Source organism: Mercurialis annua, linkage group LG7 (assembly GCF_937616625.2).
Source record: "Mercurialis annua linkage group LG7, ddMerAnnu1.2, whole genome shotgun sequence".
Lineage (NCBI taxonomy): Eukaryota > Viridiplantae > Streptophyta > Magnoliopsida > Malpighiales > Euphorbiaceae > Mercurialis > Mercurialis annua.
The window spans coordinates 247,799-271,155 of record NC_065576.1 but is presented as its reverse complement, the minus strand read 5'-3'; the positions used below and the strand labels follow the sequence as shown (position 1 = coordinate 271,155).

At 29.0% G+C, this 23,357-nt stretch overlaps 5 protein-coding genes across 5 annotated transcripts; 2 read left to right on the top strand and 3 right to left on the bottom strand.

The window, feature by feature from the left end:
- Positions 1–1,485: 1,485 nt before the first annotated feature.
- LOC130014778 (uncharacterized) lies at positions 1,486–3,940 on the top strand. Its single transcript, XM_056103589.1, has 3 exons — positions 1,486–1,630; positions 2,956–3,575; positions 3,887–3,940. The coding sequence occupies exons 2-3, from the start codon at positions 2,958–2,960 to the stop codon at positions 3,938–3,940; spliced, it is 672 nt and encodes a 223-aa protein (XP_055959564.1). The 5' UTR covers positions 1,486–1,630; positions 2,956–2,957.
- On the top strand, positions 3,820–5,846 carry LOC126655447 (uncharacterized). Its single transcript, XM_050349641.2, has 3 exons — positions 3,820–4,411; positions 4,683–5,296; positions 5,418–5,846. The coding sequence occupies exons 1-3, from the start codon at positions 3,985–3,987 to the stop codon at positions 5,844–5,846; spliced, it is 1,470 nt and encodes a 489-aa protein (XP_050205598.2). The 5' UTR covers positions 3,820–3,984.
- Positions 5,847–6,308: 462 nt separating this feature from the next.
- LOC126655446 (uncharacterized) lies at positions 6,309–7,355 on the bottom strand. The gene is made up of 3 exons (XM_050349640.2): positions 7,237–7,355; positions 6,572–7,089; positions 6,309–6,493 (listed from the first exon to the last, which is right to left on the bottom strand). Exons 1-3 carry the CDS (start codon positions 7,315–7,317, stop codon positions 6,325–6,327), a joined length of 768 nt encoding a protein of 255 aa, XP_050205597.2. The 5' UTR covers positions 7,318–7,355; the 3' UTR covers positions 6,309–6,324.
- Positions 7,356–7,434: 79 nt separating this feature from the next.
- LOC126655445 (uncharacterized) lies at positions 7,435–10,877 on the bottom strand. The gene is made up of 8 exons (XM_050349638.2): positions 10,512–10,877; positions 9,300–10,142; positions 8,698–9,081; positions 8,437–8,600; positions 8,298–8,355; positions 7,995–8,207; positions 7,756–7,893; positions 7,435–7,680 (listed from the first exon to the last, which is right to left on the bottom strand). Exons 1-8 carry the CDS (start codon positions 10,875–10,877, stop codon positions 7,435–7,437), a joined length of 2,412 nt encoding a protein of 803 aa, XP_050205595.2.
- Positions 10,878–17,788: 6,911 nt separating this feature from the next.
- On the bottom strand, positions 17,789–19,762 carry LOC126657430 (ras-related protein Rab11D). Its single transcript, XM_050352114.2, has 2 exons — positions 19,429–19,762; positions 17,789–18,428 (listed from the first exon to the last, which is right to left on the bottom strand). Exons 1-2 carry the CDS (start codon positions 19,662–19,664, stop codon positions 17,987–17,989), a joined length of 678 nt encoding a protein of 225 aa, XP_050208071.1. The 5' UTR covers positions 19,665–19,762; the 3' UTR covers positions 17,789–17,986.
- Positions 19,763–23,357: the final 3,595 nt, after the last annotated feature.

The window sequence follows — 23,357 nt, the reverse complement described above, 5'->3', positions numbered from 1 at the left end:
TCACTTAAAAGGGATATTCAATTTGTGATTACGTTAAATTTTAAAAATCTCTCAATATAAAATGTCATAGAGAATACATCAGTAAATATAAAACTATATTAAAAAAAGAACAAAATACAAAACTGACCAATTAAAAAATAATAGATATTATAAATATTAAAAGAAAAAAAATGGTCATAAACCCACAAAAAAAATGACGAAAAAAATAAAACAAAAATTTCGAAGGCAATAACTTTTAGTATTATTGGTCTTTCACAATTTATAAATTAAACAGAACTTGTTTTAACCATCTTAACGGAGGTACAAATAAAAATGCTGAAGTAAAATAGAGAGCTTACTAATATAATCACCATTTCCTAATTCCAAAAGAAAAAAGCATATGCTCAAACTCTTGAGCTATTGTTGCCCAGCTAATTCACTGTAATACCCCGTATTCTTATAAGCCACGTGTAAAGGTTTTATTAGCCGGGAATATATAAATTAAATTTAAGCGTAAAATTTAATTTATAAGTATCCCTAAAATTATATCGTAATAATAGAAGTTTAAAATTTAAATCGGGTATTTAAATTTTAATAAAGGGATATGAACGGGACTAATAGAAAAGAAAATACGACTGAAGTCGTAAGATAAAAATATATTGATAATTAATATATCAATATACCACTCTAATTGGAGAGTTTAATATTTCGGATAAAACCCCGAAATTAAAATGTCGAAACTCGGAAGTCTCGACGTGTTATTAACGAATATAAGTTAAGATATATATATATATATATATATATATATATATATATATATATATATATATATATATATATATTATTAACAAAAAATAAGAAGGATAAGAGAAAGTGAGAGGCGGTTAAGAGTGGGGGAGAAGAAATGAAAAATGATTTCTTTAATCCTTAAACTTTTACTTTAATTAGTTTTAGTTATAAACTAATTAGGTATTATTCGTTAGTCCAAATTAAAATAAAATAATTTATAAGTTCCGAGTGAATAATTTTGGTGTTATTATTCGCGAAATAATTTGACGAAGTTACCGTCAAAATTTTATGAAATTTGGACGTAGAAAGTTTAATCAAGTGGGACTGATTTGGACCTAATAAATCTTCAGAGATTTATTAAAGATAAAATATAAGTCGGATAAGAATAAAAATTATATTTTTATTCTTTTTATATTTTATAGGATTTTTGGGTAAATTTTCACGAAACTCGGAAGTCGTTTCCGTTTGAGCTACAGACGACTAGTTTAGAAGTTGGTTTAAAGTGCATGATTGAGCTAGTACTAAAGAATATTGAGAAAATTAGGGAATTACATAAATAAGTAAAATAATAGCAAATACCTACCGCAATTTGTGGACTTAACTTTCATACCTAACCGCGTCAACCAATTACTTTTATACCCTGATTTATTTGTTTTTATACCTAAATAATACTCCACGTGTTTTCATTGTAACAAACTTCTTCTTCCTCCTCAAAACTTTCAGCTCATCTTTTCTTCTCTTTTCCAGATCTCAAAATCACGAATTCTCTCTTCAATATTCTGTCAGATTTACTCGATATACTGCTACATTATTCAACTTCATTCATTACGATCATCAATAACTGCGAATTCAGCAAAAAACGGTAAAAATTTGTTCAATCGAATTGTTTTACAGTTTTAGTATGTTTAATTAGGTTTCAGAGATTTTTCGAACATTTTATCTAATTTAAAACGTAATAAAATTTATATTACAGTTGAAAACTGTTTCATTCGTTTATTTTTTTATCGTTTTTTATATTATCGTATTCATATAATTTCTATTTTAGTTTATATGTTTTTACAACAGTTGGTAACAGCTTCAATGATATGTTTCATTAAAACTGATCTAAATTAAAAACGTATAGATCTGTTGCAAACGGTAAAAACTAAACAAAACAGTTTATTATTATATAAAATAAAGTATAGTACAGTTTCTAATAGTATCAAATGAATTATAACAGTTTCAATGTGTATAAACCTAAATTTTGAATAAAATTTAATTTTATATCAAATATTTTTAATTATTTTAAAGTTTAAAGCAGTTGCATATGTCATTTACATTTGTTGACAACAGTTGACATTAGTTTAAATCTTATTTTACATGAAATATATCTATTGTAGGTTTAAATGTTGAAATTAGTTTAAATGTTGATTGACATTAGTTTAAATGTTAGTTGATATATTGTTTAACATTAGTTTAAATGTAAGTTTACATGTGTTTACAATAGTTGACATTAGTTTTAATCAGTATAATTTAGATTTTCTAATTATTTAGATTTTTTTTATGTTATCAGATTCATAGATTTTTTTATGTTATCAGATTCATACAATAGTTGATAACAGGTGCAATAATCTAATAATTAAATAAAACAGTTTATAATTATATAAAATAAAGTATAGTACAGTTTCTAAGAGTATCAAATAAATTATAACAGTTTCAATGTGTATAAACCTAATTTCTAAATAAAATTTATTTTTATATCAAATATTTTTCTATATTTTAATGTTTAAAGCAGTTGCATATGTCATTTACATGTGTTTACAATAGTTGACATTAGTTTAAATCTTATTTTACATGAAAATATATCTATTGTAGGTTTAAATGTTGACATTAGTTTAAATGTTGATTGACATTAGTTTAAATGTTAGTTGATATATTGTTTAACATTAGTTTAAATGTAAGTTTACAGGTGTTTACAATAGTTGACATTAGTTTTAATCAGTATAATTTTGATTTTCTAATTATTTTAATTTTTTTATATTATCAGATTCATACATTTTCTGTTTTATTTTAATTTGTGTTTACAATAGTTGATAACAGTTGCAATAATTTAAAAACTAAACAAAACAGTTTATAATTATATAAAATAAAGTATAGTACAGTTTATAACAGTATCTAAATTATTTACTACTTTAATTTTTACTTCAGGAATGGAAGATTTACAGATTTTATTACAATATGATGGCTCATGGGAAGATAATTCATCTTATTCAAATTATAGAGTATCTGGAATCATATTACCAAAGAATTGTAACTTCACAAATCTTGTTGATATAATCTCTACTGAAATGAAGATTCAGCTTAAACAAAATAAATTAGTTATTAAGTACAAAATCAGTGATGATTGTCCTCCAATAAGTATTGAAGATGATGCAGGTCTTACATTCTACAAAGAGCTTAAGAGAAAAGATAATGACATTACAAAATATAGAATATGTGTAACATTAGAGAAAAAGAGGAAAAGAGTCTATTCTAGTGAGACATCAAATGCAACTGTAAACCAAGATAACATGGAATTGGTTTTACAAAATAACATGTTGTCTATGGAAGGAGAATCTTCAGCATTAAGAGAGACATCAGAGAATAGCATGAATATGATTGAATATGCAAATCTTTTATCTGATATTGGAGAGACATATCTTGAGGAAGACTTCCAAGAATTTGTTCAAGGTTCAAGGGATATAGAAATTGGGAAAAAGTATAGGGATAAAAATTCATTGAAGAGTGAAATAAGCCTCTATGCACTATCAAAACATTTTCAATTCAAGGTACATATAATTTATTAGATTACTTTTTATTACTACTGTTTCTTTAACAGTTTACAACAGTTTCTAACAGTTTATAAATCAATATCCTTTTTAGTTTATAACCGTGTAGTACATTTTCAAATATAGTTTCGAAGTGTTTATATAACAGTTTCAATTGTTTTGTACTTCCTAAACTGTATTCAACCGTTTACAACACATGCATACAGTTTAAAAGTTCGTTTCCTATACAGTTTCTAATGGTGTACAACATGGTTTATAACAGGTAATCAGATCATGCACAAGGCAATACAGGTTAAAATGTGTTGATGAAGAATGTCAATGGAATCTATACGCTTCAAAGATTGGTTACACAAAAGCATTTGTGATCCGCAAATTTGTTGATATTCATACTTGCCGTTTGGAAAAGAGAATGGGCAGTCAATGTCAAGCTAGTTCAACCGTCATTGCAAATATTATAAAACATAAGTTCATTGATGTGAAGACGATTTATACACCAAATGACATTAGGCGAGACATGAAAAATGACTACAGTGTTGATATGGACTATTGGAGAGCTTGGAGATGTAGAGGAAAAGCTATTGATCTAATAAGAGGAACACCAAAAGAATCATTTGCGCAACTTCCAAGTTATTTACACATGGTAAAAACAACAAACCCCGGATCCTATGTAAAATTAGAAACTGATGAAGATTCTGCTTTTCTATATGCATTCATGGCACTCAATGCATCAATAAAAGGATGGAAACATTGCATGCCTATTGTTGTAGTGGATGGAACATTCTTAAAAGGTCCATATGGTGGAACACTACTTGCGGCTTCGACCCATGATTCAGCTGGTAAGATTTTAAATTTTTTGAATATATATTTTTTGATTATGAAACATTCTTAAATACAGTTTACAACAGTTGCAGATAAAGTAAAAAACTATTGCAAACCGTTTCATATAAGTTTTTTTTATTTTTAATAGTCTTTAATACAGTTTACAACTGTATCACCTATAGTATAAAACCGTTGCAAACCGTTTCAATTATATATTCTTTCAACATATTTATGATTATTTTGTATTTTATAAAGTTAATATATTAATTAATTTTATATTGTATACAGGAAAAATTTTCCCTCTTGCCTATGCAGTGACAGACTCTGAGAATAACAATTCATGGAATTGGTTTTTTGAAAGTATGATGGAAGTTTACGGTGTGAGAGAAGGAATGTGCATAATTTCAGACCGACATGAAAGCATAAAAAATGCAATAACAGATGTGTATGGTGAAGAAGTTAAACATGGGGTATGTATTTTCCATTTGCTTAACAATTTGAAGGTAAAATTTAGAAGAAAGCAAAAGGAAATAAAGGACATATTTCTAGCTGCTGCTAAGGCCTACACAGAAACAGAATTTAACTACCAAATTGCAGAAATGGATGCTTTGGACAGTCGAGTAAAACCATATCTTGAAGATGTGGGATATGAAAAATGGGCATTATCAAAATCAGTCCATAATAGATTCAATATCATGACATCAAACACAGCTGAATCATTGAATGCCGCCATCAACAAAGCAAGAGAGCTACCTGTCTCAATGTTATTTGAATACTTGAGAAGCTTAACTCAGAGATGGAGTTATAAAAACAGACATTTGGCAAGATGTACAATTACAACACTGATGCCTAAACATGAAGAAAGTTTGAGGGAGAGCTTCATAAACTGCATTAAACTAGAGGTTAGTTATTACCAGTTATAAACGTTGCAAAGAGTTTCTAACCTTATCAAACGGATTTTATAACAATTTCTATTACAGTTTCAAACAGTGTAAATTATAATTTTTTTACTTTTCTTTGTAGGTGGAGCAAACAAGTGATGAAATATTCAAAGTTAGTAATGGTGACAAAACAAACACAGTCAATATTATGGAAAGAACTTGTACATGCAAAAGGTTTCAATTGGATATGATACCGTGCATACATGCTTTAGCTGTTTTTAATGACAGGCATCAGGATCCTTATAAATACTGCTCAAAGTATTACACAAAGAACGAAATGCTAGCTGCTTATGAAGACATAGTCTATCCAATTGCAAATGAAGAATCATGGGATATTCCAATAGAAATAAAAAATCAAGTTGTTCTAACACCAAAGGGGAAGGTTAAAGCAGGTAGACCAAGAAAACAAAGGATCAAAGGACCAACTGAAAAGTCAAACAAAAACAGATGTGGAAGATGTGAAAAATATGGTCATAATAAGAAGACATGTAGAAATCCTCCAAAAAATTGATACAATTCTTGTTTGTATTTTTTAATATTTTTGAACAGTTATAAATAATTTTTTTCTTATTGAATTCATTGTAAGACAATTTACATAATAGCATTGAAAAAAGTTACAATCCGTCTCTTTATATATAATAATTTTTAGATCAGTTGCAAACTGTATATAACAGTATATAAAACAGTTTCAAATCGTTTCAAAAACATATAAGACTTTATGGAACAAATCAAAATGAAAAATCTTTATAAACTATTATATACAGTTTGCAATAGTATATAAGTCAGTTTAAAATGAAATATAAATGTTTATATAACAGTTGCATACGGTTTACAAAAAACAACTTCCACTAGAATAGTCAAATGTAATAACAGATAGAAAGATACAAAGTCAAACAATACAAAAATATGAAAATTACATATTGTCATATAAAACTAAAAACAATAGTTCAACAAACAAAACAATAGCAACCAGAGTATTCTAAAATGAACTACTCAGACACATAACCACTAATATTCTTCCACAAACCATACATGTATAAATTTGTAGCATATCTTCTCCGGTAAACATCAATATTTTCAATCTTCACAAAATCAGCACTAATATCTCGTCCTTCGATAAGATATTCAGCAAAAGTTGTGATGAAAACTCCACAATCTCTAAAAAATGAAAAAATAAAAATAAATAAGAAAACATAATTGTTAAATAATGAAAATGAAAACAGTTAAGAAACATACCCTTTACTTTGTTGAGGCATGTTCACAACAAGAGCAACACGAAAAGGTTCAGTACGCCCCTTACCGACATAAGCTTCAGAATTAAAATCAATATCATTCCGTTCATAAAATCCAACCTCGTCTAGGAAAAAAGGCAAAACTGTTGCATAACCGCGCACCACTGACATAGCAATACAATTGTAGAAATCAGAGGATAAGGAATTGTAAACGTAGAAGCAACGGTGGTCAAAGTCCATTCTCGCCAGAATAAAATGATCTTGCTCCTTTCCATCAACCTTTAAATGAATAGCAAAAATAACGTTCTTCTTATCACACCAAGCGATTGGATAATATCCTTCCTCTCCTAGAATTATATTAAACATAGTGTCATGGTACATCCAATCCCCTATTTCCTTGCCCTCCAACAAAGATTTATATGTTGCTTGAACAAATGCGTCAAAGGCGATGCCAAGGACAGTATAGCCATTCCGTAATATAGAACATTTCTTCCGCAAATATCCAAAGAGAATATCAATATGCTATGAAAAAAACAAACAGAAAATTAATAGCATAAAAAATGTCTAAAATAGTTATAACAGTTTATAAGATAATCTATTAGAGAATATAACAGTTTATAATAGTATATAAAAATAAAATACAGTTTCAAATTAATTAAAAATACTTACATCAGACTCCAAATAGCAACCACTTTCAGAGAGTTTGTAAAAGAAATCCTTCTTTGAAACGCATTCGCCACCAAGAGACATAGTTGGAACCAACTTTCTTGATTTCAATTTATACAATTCATTGCTGTAAACATAATAATAAATATTAAAAATTGTTAAATAAAATAAAATTAAAAATATAATAGTAATAATAGTAGATTACCTTTTCTTTTTTCCCTTTACGTTCTTAGTCGGCAAATCAACGATGTCAATCTCTACCCAATTGTAAAACTCCGCCTCCCAATCAAGATTATGCTTCTCTCCAACATTTTCAACAGTTAGTGGACAATGATCTCTAAATACATTGCCCATATTCTTAATTTTTTCAGGTGTATCAAAACATTTGAATGGAGATTTCAGCACTCTTGAAGGATTAACCTTTCTCTTGCGTTGATATTTTGTAACCTGCAAAATTTAAACAAAATAATAAGTTAATAAAATAAATATTGGCATATTCAAAGAAAAAGTTAAAGAACATACCTTTGTAGGTACATATGTTGCTGTATCAACTAAATTTTGTAATTCAGCTGCAGTTACAATAGCATCAATGTACTTTCCATCAAGATTTTCCAAAAAAGAAGATGTAGCGGGAAGAGGTTTTTCCGACGCATTATCGCCCTTAGAATAGAACAAACAAAATAAAATAGTTTATAAGAGTATATAACAGTAGATATAATAAATTATAACTGTTTAAAAAAAGTTAAGAATAACTATTGTACCTCTAGAACATTCACTTTTTCTATAGCCACATCAACAGTACTCTCATTAACAACACCAAGAGAATCAGTTTGAACATTCTCTTTTTCTAGAGCCTCATCAATAGTACTCTCATTTTCAACACCGATAACATCAGTTTGATCATTAACTTTTTCTAGAACAACAGCAACCGTACTCTCATTTACATCACCAACACCTTCACTTTGATCATTAATCTTGCATAAATCAAAAATAAAAATAAAAATGTTTAAAACATTTTTTTAAAACAATAATAAAATGCACCGACAAGGTATATAAATTCTTACCATCTCATGAGTAATAGAATCAATTTCTTTCTCGTAAGTACTAGGGAAATTAAGATCACTAGCATCATGAGTAGTTTCATCATTGTCATGCTAAAAACAAAAAAAAAAATAGTTTAAAACAGTTTATATAAATGAATACAAATGAATACAACAGTTTATAAAAGTATTAAATATAAAATTTACCTTCTCATTGCTCATATCAGCTAAACCATCACGAGAGTTCTTCTCGATTTGTACATCATCTTGAATATCAGCTTCCTTATTAAATTCAGTAACTTCAACATGCTCTTTTGTATCATTTTTCTTTAAAAAATAAATAAATAAATGAAAAAAAATCAGTAAAAAAATCAATATTCATAAAAAAATAAAATGAAAATATAACTAAAAGTATAAAATATACCTTTTTCAACACAAATATCGTATCATCATCAGATTCAGTCTTCTCATCATCCTCCGTTTGAAACTTTAAATTTTCAATTAAATCAACTCTTTTCTCAAGCGATGAAATATCTTTCTTTAAAACTTCAAATTTACTGTCCACATACGCCTTCAAATCGCGAACAATATCAGCTTTAAAGTCCTTAAAAAACTTTGAACATAATGACTGCACAAGATTATGAACAGGAACACCACCACCCCCATCGACATTCTCCTCACCCATAACATTTTCGGCAGCAACTGAGTCGTTAAAACCTAATTCATTCTCATCAGGTTGAGGACCTAACCCACCAAAATCTAAACCCGATACTTCATCTTCAGTAGCTTCTATGTTCTTCATTGAAACCTAAAATAACAAACAACCAATTATAAAAAATAGAAGTTTAAATCAGATAAATACAAAATGAAACAGTTTACAACCCTTTGCAACTATTACTGCAACCCTTTGCAACTGTTATTGCAACCCTTTGCAACTGTTATTGCAACTACTAATTAAAAGCTTTATAAAGTATACAAAGACCACATATATTTAAAATAAAATGAATATGATATCAGAATAATTACCTTCATCATGCTATCTTTGAAAAGTTTGTAGTCCACATCCTTTAAGTCCGATACGTCATTTGGTTTCCAACGTAGCATACGAGGAGACGCTTCAGATTTGGTTAACTTGACAAGAAAGTCGGGTACACGAACCAAGCACTCATAAAACCATATCTGAATAATATACGGAAATCCGCTTAATCTGTAAAAATAACCGTTGTTTTGGTAATCCTCTGAACTCACACCAACTAGCTTATGCTTTAAAGCACCTACTGTTTTTTCAAAGATATATCTGCCCCAAGGAAATTCATCAAATCTCTCACAGTCAATCAAATGTACAAGCTTCATCTCAACTCTAGTTTCAGAATGAGTAGATAATAGAAGACACTGAATCAAATATATCTTAGCAAACTTCACAGCGTCCTCATTATCATTTTCCCAACAACGAGACATAAACTTTTTCTCAATAACTTTTCTACTAACCTTAGATTCATCTTTGAAATATTTATCACAAAAACTACTAGAATGGCAGAATTCAGCATAATCAGATTCATCCCCGAAACAACGCAATCCAGTAAGAATAACAAACTCATACATACTAAATCTCATTTTCCTACTACAAATATCAAACCACAACTCTTTATCATCTGAAAAATAAACCTCCCTTAACATCAAAGAATGTATCAACTGATGTTGCATAAGAGCGCTATCAAAATCAAAAAAAATACCAAAGCAACTATCCTTAAGCTTGACAAACTGATCCTTCGACAGAATTCTCCTAATATTTGCACAAACAGAAAATGAATATGGAACATTGACTTTTCCAAAAAAGTGCTTCCTTGGATCAACCACAAAGTCAAAATTCTGAAAATTAACAACAAAGCATAATTAAAAAACAATATACATTATAATAAATAACAATACATAAATAGCAATTATATCATTTAAGGTTGATAAAACATTTCAATTACAAATTAAAACAGTTTCAAACAGTTGCTAAATCAGATTAATACAGTTGCAAACAGTTTCAAATAATTGCTGATACAGGTTATCCTGTTTTTAGGACAATTTCAAACAGTTGCTAAATCAGATTAATACAGTTGCAAACAGTTTCATATAGTTGCAAACATATTCATATAATATCAAACAGTTTTAAAATCACCTAATTATAATTTAAAACCATAATATCAACATAGAAAAATAAGAAATATCATAATAAAAACAGTTAGTTACCTTATTATTACTTGAAGGAACATCTTTATGAGCAAATAAGCGTCTTCGATTTGGTCTTCTATGACGAACATTTTTTTCAGTATCTGAATAAGGTTCATTATCAGATTCTTCAGAAACAACCTTAACATTCTTCTTACCAGTAACATTTTTAACCTTCTTCACTGAAGCAGAAGCAGATTGAACATTAATTTTCTGTTTTTTCTTTACAGGAGACTTAACACCAGCTTTTTTACAAGGAGATTTCAGAGTTCGTTTTTGTTTTTCCTTGCTAACAGGCTTAACAACAGGAGTTTGAGGCTTCTTCGCATGAGCCGCAATCTCATTTAAGCTCTTATCAATATCATCATCAGACCTTGTATTAACCATTTTTGAAAATCTAATAATAAAAAACAGAATAGAAAACATGCAAACTCCAATTAGAAAAATCAGAAAATACATAGAATTAAGAACATAATACATAAAACAATATAAAATCAAAATCAAAAACAAGAATACATGAAACCGAAATAGAATACACAACATGCAAACAAAAATAGAAAAAATAAGAAAATACCTAGAATTAATGGCAGTAGCAATGGATGGTTGAAATAACGAGCAATTTATAGGAACGATCGCAGAAAACCGTCAAGGAATGGATAGGGAAGAAGAAACCGTCACGGAGTGGGAGAAAGGAACTGTGAGAGAGTGGGAGAAAGGAAACCGTCGCGAATATTTTCAAATTGGAGAAGAAACCGCAAGAGAGAGAAAGAAATCAGAAAAGGAAAGAGAGAAAAAAGAGGGAAAGAGAGAAAGTGTGCCAAATATTTCAAATTGGAGTATTTTCACAAATAAAAAAAAGCCTTAATTGAGGTAGGCACAAAAACAATACAGAATAGGGGTAAAAACATAAAGATTCAAAATTGAGGTATTTCAAACAAATAAATACATAAAGGGAGTATTTTGTGCAAATTCCTCAAGAATATTTTAGCCAACATTATATATATAACATTTCATATGTAAATTAGGGCATCAGAGCCCATTCTTTCAAGTGAAAGAAAAGAAATGAGCAGCTTGCTCACAGTGGCGACGGCGAAATTGAGTTTCGATCCGTTTCGTCCGTTTCTCGATTCTAACTCCGTTTCTTCGACGATTACTCAAGTAATCGAGGTACTAAATCCGTATTAAATATTTATTTTAATATATTTCGATATATTTCGAATATATATTCGTTTATAAACGGTTACCGTATCGAACGATTGAAATATACGTTCAAATTGTGATTGGATTGTGTACATATGAACTAGGATGTTAAAATAGCGTTTTTTCAGCGTTTTGAAATTCAATAGCACGTCGGAATGGCCCGGGGATCGATTTTTCCCGGGGCTGGCCTGCTGTGCGAACGCACAGCAGTGGATGTGCGCCCGCACAGCACTAGCTGTGCGAACGCACAGCTAGTCAACTGTGCGAACGCACAGCCAGTCACGTGCGGACGCACAGTGACTTAGCGGGACGTGTGCGTAGGGACTTTTCCGGACTTTTTCGGCGGACTTTCGAGGGGCGATTCTGAAATGTTTTCGCCTAGTAACTCGATGTGTTGTCTGACCGAAACTAAAATATTTAAATAAATATTTTTAAACCTAAGTCTAAAGACTTTTAAAATGAGATTTTAAAAGTAAAGTTAAACGTTTAAAAAAGACTTTAAAAGAGTTAAAGTCGACGTTTAACCAGTTTAAAAGATTTAGCAAACGATGTTGCTAAATAATTCGTATACGACTATGAATTGTTTTGGCAATCAAGTCTATACTATTAAATGATTTTAATTAGGTATTGTTATACCTAAAATGACTTCTAGAGTAAAGTTTAAATGTTTTCTTGAGATGAAAACAGTTTAAATAATTTTAAAAAAAGAACGAGACCATATGTGTTAAGTGTTACATGTTAGCCTAAACCTAGGTTTCGGAACCTAGATATTTATATTGGAAACAAGTATTGATGTGTTGTCTTGTGTGTTTTGTATGTTTGATCCGACTAGCTGTCCAGCAGTCAGACCATGACTCCAGGGAGTCTGTCACACATACGGCAGGGCTAAGTAGTTACTTAGCAGTACTGTGAGTTTACGTGTTTACTTTTGAATATCAGTATTCAATTATTTTAAATCCATAAATCGCAGTAGTATAAACTAGCCAAGAGAGGTCCATTGAAACGAGCTACCTATTGGGCGGCAATAGGGTTGCGTGATCACCAACACCGATTTCTAGATGTAATTCTGTCGAGTTATAGAGGTATGTCTGTCGTGTAAGTCATTGGGAAAGTAGATGCCCTGACTTCACGGGTAAATCCTGAGACGACAGTAATACAGTTACGGTCGCGGGTAAAACCGCGATGGCAGTTTCATGATTACGGTCCAGGTACCAGAGATACAGAATTGGACGGCAGTGACTCGGGTCACGGTCTTTATTCTGTTGTCTATAAGCTTGTGTTAAGAGTGTGTCTATTAGGACAATTGTGGACTAGGGTTTCATATGGATCGACGCATTGGTAATATTTTATATATATAACTGTTTTATATATATAATGCAATTTTGGTATTTATCTGTAAACTGTTTACTCACTCAGAAATATTTATATTTCTGACCCCATTGTTGTTTCCCCATTTTCAGGAAACGAGGTTTGAGGTCAGTCGAGCTTCCACATCCCTTCTTCAGGAAAGCTCTTCTTTGGTAATATACATAGAATTTTGTACTCATAGTATGCTGCAATAGTATAAGTGTAATATGTCAGCAGCTGTGCCACTAGTCCTCTGTTTGTAGATACTCTGATAGGATCTAGTGCACGTGTGTATACCTTTTGGGTGGCTGCTTAGTGGCATATTGTGTCTAGTAACCGAGTCGGCCTCGTGTGTTTTTGTGGGGGTCAAAAACAGTATGTTTTATATACGCCGGCTACGTGTAACCGGTCCGCTGTGTATTTTAATCTGTTTAATACCACCGTTGCGAGACGCAGAGGTGTCCGCATTATTTTATTAAACATATTAACAAGTGGCGTGTGGTTGGGAACGGGCTGCCTATGTGTTAAGGCAAGCGAAAGATAAGTCCCTGGTTTTCCAATGCTTATACGCCAGGTTTTCAGAAGGAAGCGAGGATTGAGATAACGAGGTTATCCAACTAGTACTTCTGAAAACCAGATTTCGCTTATATGTATAATTTCAGAAATGTGTTTGCGTTAAACGGAAAAGTTTTAACAATATTTTCTGAAAACGGATCGCACGCGAGGTGCGATCTTTTAATAATATTTGCGAAAAATTTCTAGAGGTTCTAGGCTTGCTACGGGTTTCGGAACAACCATTCCCATTCCCTAGCGCCGGTCGTGACTTGGATTAGGGTGGAATTCGGGTCGTGACATTCACCTACACCATGGCCAATAGCAATTGGTATAACATCAAACTAACAACCCACTAAATTCATCAATTCCATATTAATATAAATATTTATTACATATAAACTATTTTCTGAAACAAATCAATTGACTAACACACTACTATAATAAAATTTAACATAATTCTCAATTGACTACTGTTCAATAATTCTCAATTGATGTTTTTACACTTATATTGCCACTAATTGCAACTAGCAATCAATCACTGGTCAAACAAAGAAAAGGAGGAATTAGCTTTGGTTTAGGGTAAGAAGATCATATGATGCCAATGAATTGAAAATCTGTGTTGATTCACTGGGTAGAACAACATTGCGAGGAAGGCGACTCTCTGACGGCAAATTGAATTCTATGTCACCGGCGCCACTGTGTAGAGCGTGTCCATCCCATTTTCTCTGTCCTGCTCACTGCTATCTTGACAGATGAAGATCCACGATTGAAACCGGTTGTACAGCTAAGGAAAAGAAGAGTAATTGGGGGAAGATAATTAAGTGTAATAGAAACACAATAGCTAAAATACACCACAAGGTCAAAATGAAAAGGTTAATTAAAAAAGGGTAGAGAGAGAAAGTTGTTTTTAATAAAGGGAGATTTCTGCTTAAAAAAAATTATGAGTCACTAACATAAATTTTTTAGATTTTGGGGGATTCTATGACATTTTCTGGATTTTATTCGGTGAAAATAACAGGCAGAGTAAACAGATAAAGTACATGCCGATTACAAAATTTAATCAAATCAAATTTAATTTATTAAGATCTAAAATAGTTCAATTAGATTTAGTTAATTTGATTTGAGTTGGTTCATTTTATACAAACATGAAATGATTTTTTTATTATAAAACTAGTATTGCTTTACGTGCTATGCACGTGGCTCGTAATGTGATATGACAATAATAATATAATTTCTAGTAATTAGTGATTAAAAAAAGTATTTGATAATCACCATATAATATTATTATTAATATCATTTTTAATTTACTTTTAAGATAAAAAATATTTTATTTGAAAAAATAAAATAATATTAATTTATTATTACTTTTATCATATTACAACTAATATCTTTAAATTTATTTATTAAACATTTATCATAATTAATTTTTACTTGAATTTGAATTATATGTGCACTATTGCATTCTTTTATGTTTTCTTTGTTATTATTTTACATTTCTTAACATTAAATTTAAAAAGAAAAAAAAACTCTACTAAGCAGAATATATATAATAATTGAAAAATTAGGCAATTGAATTGACTTTAAAATCATCTCTTTATAATTTAGATCGTATGGTTATAAACTATTATTTTAACTAATTTTATACATTCAAAACAAATATATCAATAAAGTAATTATTTATTTTCGTCAAATTATTATTTTTTGATACAATTGTCTTTAAAACTCTTTTCCCCTTAATCCATGTTATTTACTCTACTATAATTAATCTAAAAGTCAAAGTATTGTTTTGTTGAATAAAAATGCGAAAAACATTCTGAATGGCTAAAACTCTTTTCAATTAGTTTTTAAATTGTCAGGGTTTCCATTGGTCTTTAAATATTTAGGGTAGCGATTTTTGCACTCCACAAATTAATTTCTACATTCCAAAATTTCTTAACCCGTCCATAATGCCCATGAAGCTTCATATTCACTATTTTTTCCGGTAGATGTATACTAAATATTTTCCACCCTCATATTTCTTCTCCCTCTCTTCTGCTCCATTTCTTTCTATTTCAATTTGTATCATCTTCTTTCTACTCCACTTCTTTTAATATATCATAAGATCTTTATTAGTATCTTATGTTAATCAGAATTATTACGGAAAATTCTCATTTTTTTCTACAAAATTTGGAGAAATTGAAATTTAAGTACTAATACTAAAATATTTTTTTTACCATAATTGTTGAAGTTAATTGTCCATTCTTTAAACAATTGAGTTTGTTTGGCTATTCGGTGAGTTTAATTAAAAGATATTGAAAGTTATCTCTACAATTTTATTTCCGCAAAAAGTAAGTTCTATAACAAAAAATAAACGCCTAATTAATGCGAATAAACTTCATTTTTTAAATTTTTTAAAACTCTTATAATACAAAGAAGGAACAATTGTAACTTATTTTACCAAAAGTAAGTCTCCCTATTTGATTTATTTAAATCATGGCTTTCAAAATGAATTCAATTAATTTTAATATTATTCATATAATTATTTTATTATAATATATATCACTCATTCAATAATGAAATTTATTAATATGATATTAATAACATATTGATAATAACGTATAAAACAAAAATGTTGAAATACAATTTTAGTGTGGTAAAACTTCAATTACATTGATTTCGTTTTAAAAAATTACAAATTTTAAATAATTAACCTTATTTAATTTGTAGATATATGTTTTTTAATAATATGTTTATGTTTTTAACTATAATAATATATGGTAAATTTTATTGTTTATATATATATATATATATATATATATATATATATATGTATATATATATATATATATATGTATATATATATATATATATATGTATATATATATATATATATATATATATATATAAATTTTAGTTTTAAAATAAATTTTACACTGATTTCATAAAAAATATGAACATATAAAATAAATTATAATTATTGTTGGACCAAATATTTTATTTTGAAAATGAAGCTAGTCAAAATTAATTCAACAATATTTAAGATAATACTAATAAAAAAAAATTAGATAAAAAATTTATTTGATCATAAATAAAATAAAAGGATGTAGATGTATATATATTAAAACTATAGGCATTTAGTGTAAATATTTTAAAATATAATCGATATCTATTTTATGAAGAGATTTACTTTTTTATATATATATGTTCTAAAATTGAAAGTAATTAAGTACAAGAGGTATTTACCCAAAATAAATTAAGTACAAGAGGTAAAATATATATTTTGTCAAATTGTACCAAATCAATTGCAATGAATATATCGGGAGAGTACATCAAATGGAGAGAAAAGGAATAAGAATTTAAGGATATTATGGTCTATCTTAAGAAATTATGGAGTGCAGGCATCAATTTTGGAGTGCGAAAATCGGTTTCCAATATTTATCCAAATCAATTTCCTATTCTAGTCCAACTCCAATACTTAAATAGGTAAGTGTTTAGTTTTTGTTCTTTCCTTAAAAAAAATCAGTCTCAGCAAATATTTTAGGAAGAGAGATTTGTATTAGCCAATATATCAAATAATTGTGTTTTAATTAGGACTCTACTTATAATATATTTTTATTAATTAATTAAATAATCAATTAACTAATGACCATAATGCCTTTATTTAGTAATAGGTTAAAAAGGACTATTCCGTAAATTTGCCTTCCCCCCCCCATCCGTGCTTTTATATATAGTATAGATAGATATAGATATAGATAGATAGTATAGATTAAATTGACTAGAACTGTTTTATACTCCATTCCAATATGATGTGCACTTTCCTGTTTTTTTTTTCCTAAAATATTTGCTAATTTTTAGTAAATCATTCTTTTTTATATTATCTATATTTAAAATCCACTATGAAAAAAGTGAATTAAACATGATATCTGAAAAAAGTATAATAAATTTAATAAAAAGATAAAATTATTTATATATTAATTGTATTCTCTTAAATTGTGTAAAAATGGTAAAGTTGACAATTATATTGAAACCAAGAAAGTATTAAACTGAATCTTCTAATTCTTATTTAATAATGTATGTATAAATCAGTTTGGTTGGTCATTCGATTTGATATTGCCATCTCAATTCTCAAAACAAGCATGCAAAGTAACAAGTTTCCAAAGCCTAATTACGCAGTAAAACTTTGCTAAAAAATGCTCGTTGTATTTGATACAAGAAGGGGTTCGAAACTTCTACCTTTCAATATAATAATGAACGAGTTTGATAAGCAATTCAGATTCATGAATTATCTGCCTTTGCAAACTAAACTAAGCCAATGGAAAATTTACAATAAAACACATCACACCTTCAAAAAATTGCAGCTAGTATAACGCCAAAAGAGAAGAACACACATTTATGGAGCCCGTGGTCTAATGAACTTACAAAGAGCTACAACACTTGCTTTTCTCTGGAATCACTTGTGCAGGGCCCGGAACGATAATTTTCTTGCCTGCCAAGGAAGCAGGTTGTCCGTTTTGATTTTCACCAGCAGCCAGGGTCTTCCTGTTAACAATGTGAAAGATCTCTGTCAACACAGTCATGAATGCCGACTCAACATTAGTAGATTCCAACGCGGAAGTCTCTAAGAAGAACAACCCTTCCTTTTGAGCAAATTCTTTGGCATCCTCAGTTGGGACTACGCGCTGGTTCTCAAGATCGCTTTTGTTACCAATCAGAATGATAACTATGTTTTTATCAGCGTGGCTACGCAGCTCTTCCAGCCAACGCGGTATGTGATCAAAAGTTTGGCGTTTGGTGATGTCATACACCAGCATTGCTCCAACGGCACCTCTATAATATGCGCTTGTAACTGCTCTATATCTGCTCATCAAACCACAAGTGCACTTAATAATTCATACCATCTCCATGAACATACGTAAGGAAAAATAAGGAAAAATATATAATTCTCGTGATTTAAGAAACAAAATTCAAATATAAAGACGCAGTCATTCTCGTTTCTCCTATACAGATTCTCGAGTAGACAGAATTAATTCTTTCTGGTCCCAAAATGGGGGTCAATGATATTGATGATACCTAGCTATGTTGACAGATATATGGCGATGCAAACAAAAGATGTCATAATCATAATAAAAAAACATGTAACAACCATAAAAGATATGCTGTTTATTTCGGTTAACAAACAAAAGATATTTCCCATTAAATTTCTTCAACAAGTCTAATAATTGTTGAAGAAATAAAACAAACAGAAGGACAAAACACGGTTAAAAAAACAGTAATTATAGAAGACCAATAACTTTTTACTTATTATAAATCTCTCTACTTGTTTCACAAAATTAAAAATTGCTAGACAAGTCCATTACAAATCTTAAAATGCTTAATTGCCGCAACAACAATGTCACCAGTAGTAAATTTGAAACTGGAAAACAGCGATCATACATTTAATTTCCAAATCGCTCGATTTGGATCTTAATCAAATGACAAAAAGCACAATCTTAAAAAATAATTAAGGTGATTGTTTCCTACTTTAATTCCCTCTGTTTAATTTAACCATCGGATATCAGATCTGCATAACAGTGCAGATTAGCAGAATCACATCAGCGGCAAACTTCTCCATAGTTAAAACTCGTCAGTATTCAAAATCGAGACCTCTAGTTAAACTAAAACGAACCTAAAAGCTTAATTACAAAATGAATAAGAGAATCATTAACTATTAACTTAAAAAACTGCACTGGAGCATTAAAAATATTTCCAAATACAACTGAATTGCATGAAATTAATCAATCCTGTAAGTTACTTCAAATTAATACTAAAACCAGAGATTAACAATAAACTAAAAAGAGTAGAAGTAAGTAGAGAGTACCGTTCTTGTCCAGCAGTATCCCAGATCTGAGCTTTGACACTCTTATGCTCGATAAGCAGAGTCCGAGTCTGAAACTCAACTCCTATAGTAGCCTTTGAATCCAAACTGAACTCATTTCTTGCAAATCTTGCCAGTATTTGCGATTTTCCAACTGCTGAGTCTCCAATCAGCACCACTTTAAACACATAATCTATCTTCTGGTTCGCATCTCCGTATCCTCCTCCGCCACTCGCCATTTCCGATTCTAAACTACTCGTCGTTTGATCGTCTTCTCTCTTCCCTGTGTGAAGTCAAGTGTGAACTGCAAGCCAAATCCCGAGATTTAATCGATCAATTATGAAGCTCCGACGTCGTTTGTGTGATGAGGAAAGAGAAGGTGTTGTGGGGTTGCCACGTTTGCTTTTGATGATGTGGCGAGTAGTGATTGGCTGGTGGGTTGACTTATTTCAAAAAGAAAAAATGGAGAAGCCCTGGTGTCTCGGGTGAGCTGTCTGCTTACTGTTGTTTGTTACTGAAGACTAGTTGTGAGTAAGAACCGAACCAAATTGAAAAACCGAACCGAATTTTGATGTTTGGTTTGGTTTTTTGGTGAAAACGGTTTGGTTCGGTTTCTACTGTAGGTAAAGTTTGGTGTTCGGTTTGTTTTGGTTTTTTGAAAACCGAACAGACCGAAAGTTTATTATACTCTAAGTATTTAATATTTCTATTAATTTTAATATAAATTTTTTTTGAAAAATAAAAAATAGTGAAATTCGGTTTTAACCGAACCAAACCGTACCGAACCAAAATTTTCGGTTTGGTTCAGTTCGGTTTTTTCACCTCCAAACTAAAAGTTCGGTTCGGTTCGGTTTGAGAATTTTCCAAACCGAAAAACCGATAAAAATTCCAACCGAATCGAACCGAACCGACCGATGCTCACCCCTACTGAAGACAAGTAAGTTCGAAAGAAGTTTATAAGTTAAAAATATCAGCTCACTTTTTAACTGCAGTTAAATAGCATCAATTAAAATATTCAATTTGTATTTTAATTAACTAATTTGAACTAAAACTTTTTATTCAATTGCATTTTTTTTAGGCTTTTTATCCAACTAACCAACTTTTTTAATTTTTTTACTTTTACACCGCTATTAATTTTGTATCTCTAAAATACAGTACACGAATATTTTTTTCTTTTATATAGTACTATATATACCCTCATTTCAAACAAATCCTCATAATTTCAATTGTTCTCTCTCTTTATATTTCTCTTTCCTCTTTCTCACAATTCACCTTTCACATAACTTTTTATTCTTCTTCTCCAATATCAGCCCTTTACATTCAATCCAATAGGCGGCATCTTCATTTCTGTTCTCCGCGCTCCGCCTCCGCCGTTCCACCTTTGGCTTGCCGTCAAAGTCATTTTCTTCGCTCGTTGTCATTGTCGCCGTTTTCTATTTTGATTTCATCAGATTCGAAGTTCATCGTTTCGTTTTTTCATTTTAGATCTGTAATTTTTTTATATAACAATAATTTTTCATCATTAAACATGTATAAACATTATCTTTTCATATTATATAAAATAATATTATGATTTTATGAAATAAAAATCTGTTATTTCTGCATTTTTACTGTATTTGGTTGTATTTTTGTATTTTTTTGTTCAGCAGCACGATTTTTTGATGATAGTAGATTGATGAATTATTGTAATATTATAGTGTTGTTGATTTTATGTTGATTTTATATTGATATTGTGTTGATAATCAGTTGATATTTTTTTGATTTTAAACATTAACAATTAAAATATTATTGTTCGTGAAATAAACTAAAAAAGTAAAAATTAAACTGAGACTGAATAATGATATGTTAGCATTGAGGAAGAAGACAAATAATCATGTTAAATTATTGTAATGTTACAGTGTTAATATTGTGTTGATTTTTGGTTGATAGTTTGTTTATTTTAGTATTAATAAAAAATATAATAATGATGTTAAATTATTATAATATTATAATAATGTTTATCCCATGCAACTGTTGCGCCACATCATTTTTACATCAAGTCAATGAGCATTTGCGATAGAGAATCTTTTAATTTTTTTTATCATTCAATTTCCCACGTGGCTAACGCGTTTGTTGCACGAATAACATGGCGTAATGGTTATGTTGTATAATTATTCATGCTATAATGTTGATTATGTGCTGATGTTATATTGATATTTAGGTGATTTTAGCATTAACGAAAAAGACTACATTGTACGTGAAATAAAATAAAAAAATTAAAATTAAATTGAAATAATAATAAAAAATTAAAATAAGTGTAAAAAAAATTAAAATTTTAAATTAGTTCATTTATTAAATGTTGTTTATTTTGTGTTGATATTAAAACTGGCGAAAAACATCAACAACTAAATAAGTTAAAATTCAAATAAAGTCAACGAATAAAAAAAATTAAAATTTAAAATTTAAATATGTCATATATGTTAAGTGCAGGAATATAATGGTAAAAAAATAAAAAATAAATAATAAAGTAAAATGTTGAAAAATAAGCATTATTATTTTTTCCGATAATCCCGATTTTGTAGCTTTTTTTGTCTTCTATTTTTTTATGGGTGAGCTAATATATCTATTATTTATTAAAAAAAAAATAATATATAAATTGACAAACTATATTACGAAATTACGTGAGGAACAATTAATACAAATCTAGTACGAAAATAGAAGGGGCCAGGATTTCAAAGCATATTAACTTTAGTATTGTGGTAACAATGCAGATAAGAACTATGAAGCCACTGAGTTATTTTCAAAGCATACAATTTCCAAAGCATGGAATTTGTGTGCTTGCATGAAATAGGCTTCAATTTGAAAATAAAATGGTCAAATCTAGATGGCATTATTCAAGACTTATCTACAAAATCAAACTTAATTAATTGCTCGATCAAATTCAAGGCGCATCACATACTAAGGAACCGTTTAGTTTGCCAAAAAAAAAAATGAAAATGGAAATTAATCCCATTATTTGTGTTTATTTTGTTAAATTATACTAGAAAATGCAAATGTGATTACCCCTTCAATGGAAATAACCCATTCCCTCCTTATCCCATAAGAATAGAGTTTTGAGAGTCAAAATTTGACAAAATATTTTAATAATAAATAATAATATATAATTATTAAAAAAACTATTTTTAAATATTTATTTTAAAAAACATACTTAAAATAATAATTATTTTTTAAATATTTAAACTTTTTTTTTATTTTTTTTAAATAATTTTTTAAATCTTTAATTTTTTTTTATAAAAATTAATTTTTTAATTTTTCCAAAATAATTTTTTTAATCTTTTTAAAATAATATTTTAATTTTTTAAAATATTTTTAAATTTTATTTATTTTTTAAAAATATTTTTTTAACTTTTTTAAAAAAAAATTAAAATCTTTTTGTTAAAATTTTATTTTTTATATAAAAAATATTTAAAAAATAAAAAAAAAAGTATTTTTAATAAATAATAAATAATTTTTTTATTAAACTTTTCTCATTCCCATTCTCATACTAATTTTGAACCAAACAAAAAATGAAAACAATCATTCTCATTTCCATTCCTTCTCATTCCGATTCCCATTCCGATTTTCATTCCCAACCTTGAACCAAACGGCCCTAAAGGTCATGCATATATAATTACAATAGAGAAATAGCTTTTGTAATGCTCCTAATATTTTAATACGCCTAATGTCTTAAAAAAATTCCGACCTTTTAAGCCCTTTTCAATCCTATTTTAACGTTAAAAATTGGCCAATTTTATTCTATTTTGTACTATATCATTTTAATTGTATCTTAATTTTTTAATTTTTATCATTTTTTATTGAAATGATGAAATCATTCAATTAATTAAGTTTAAAAATAAAATAAAATTCATTTCCATTCAAAAAAGTTCAAATAAATCTTTTATTTGGCCAAAGGT

What these genes read in the sequence shown, in the direction of transcription:
- LOC130014778 (XM_056103589.1), top strand. Translation starts at nt 2,958, where the DNA reads ATGGAAGATTTACAGATTTTATTACAATATGATGGCTCATGGGAAGAT. An exon ending in CAAAACATTTTCAATTCAAG is followed by an intron (nt 3,576 to 3,886) that starts GTACATATAATT and finishes GTGTTGATGAAG; the next exon opens with AATGTCAATGGAATCTATAC.
- LOC126655447 (XM_050349641.2), top strand. Translation starts at nt 3,985, where the DNA reads ATGGGCAGTCAATGTCAAGCTAGTTCAACCGTCATTGCAAATATTATA. An exon ending in TTCGACCCATGATTCAGCTG is followed by an intron (nt 4,412 to 4,682) that starts GTAAGATTTTAA and finishes TATTGTATACAG; the next exon opens with GAAAAATTTTCCCTCTTGCC. An exon ending in TAAACTGCATTAAACTAGAG is followed by an intron (nt 5,297 to 5,417) that starts GTTAGTTATTAC and finishes TTTTCTTTGTAG; the next exon opens with GTGGAGCAAACAAGTGATGA.
- LOC126655446 (XM_050349640.2), bottom strand. Translation starts at nt 7,317, where the DNA reads ATGTCTCTTGGTGGCGAATGCGTTTCAAAGAAGGATTTCTTTTACAAA. An exon ending in GTTGCTATTTGGAGTCTGAT is followed by an intron (nt 7,090 to 7,236) that starts GTAAGTATTTTT and finishes TTTTTTTCATAG; the next exon opens with CATATTGATATTCTCTTTGG. An exon ending in ATGCCTCAACAAAGTAAAGG is followed by an intron (nt 6,494 to 6,571) that starts GTATGTTTCTTA and finishes TTCATTTTTTAG; the next exon opens with AGATTGTGGAGTTTTCATCA.
- LOC126655445 (XM_050349638.2), bottom strand. Translation starts at nt 10,877, where the DNA reads ATGGTTAATACAAGGTCTGATGATGATATTGATAAGAGCTTAAATGAG. An exon ending in TTCCTTCAAGTAATAATAAG is followed by an intron (nt 10,143 to 10,511) that starts GTAACTAACTGT and finishes GTTAATTTTCAG; the next exon opens with AATTTTGACTTTGTGGTTGA. An exon ending in AAAAAGTGAATGTTCTAGAG is followed by an intron (nt 7,894 to 7,994) that starts GTACAATAGTTA and finishes TTCTATTCTAAG; the next exon opens with GGCGATAATGCGTCGGAAAA.
- LOC126657430 (XM_050352114.2), bottom strand. Translation starts at nt 19,664, where the DNA reads ATGGCGAGTGGCGGAGGAGGATACGGAGATGCGAACCAGAAGATAGAT. An exon ending in GATACTGCTGGACAAGAACG is followed by an intron (nt 18,429 to 19,428) that starts GTACTCTCTACT and finishes TTTGATGAGCAG; the next exon opens with ATATAGAGCAGTTACAAGCG.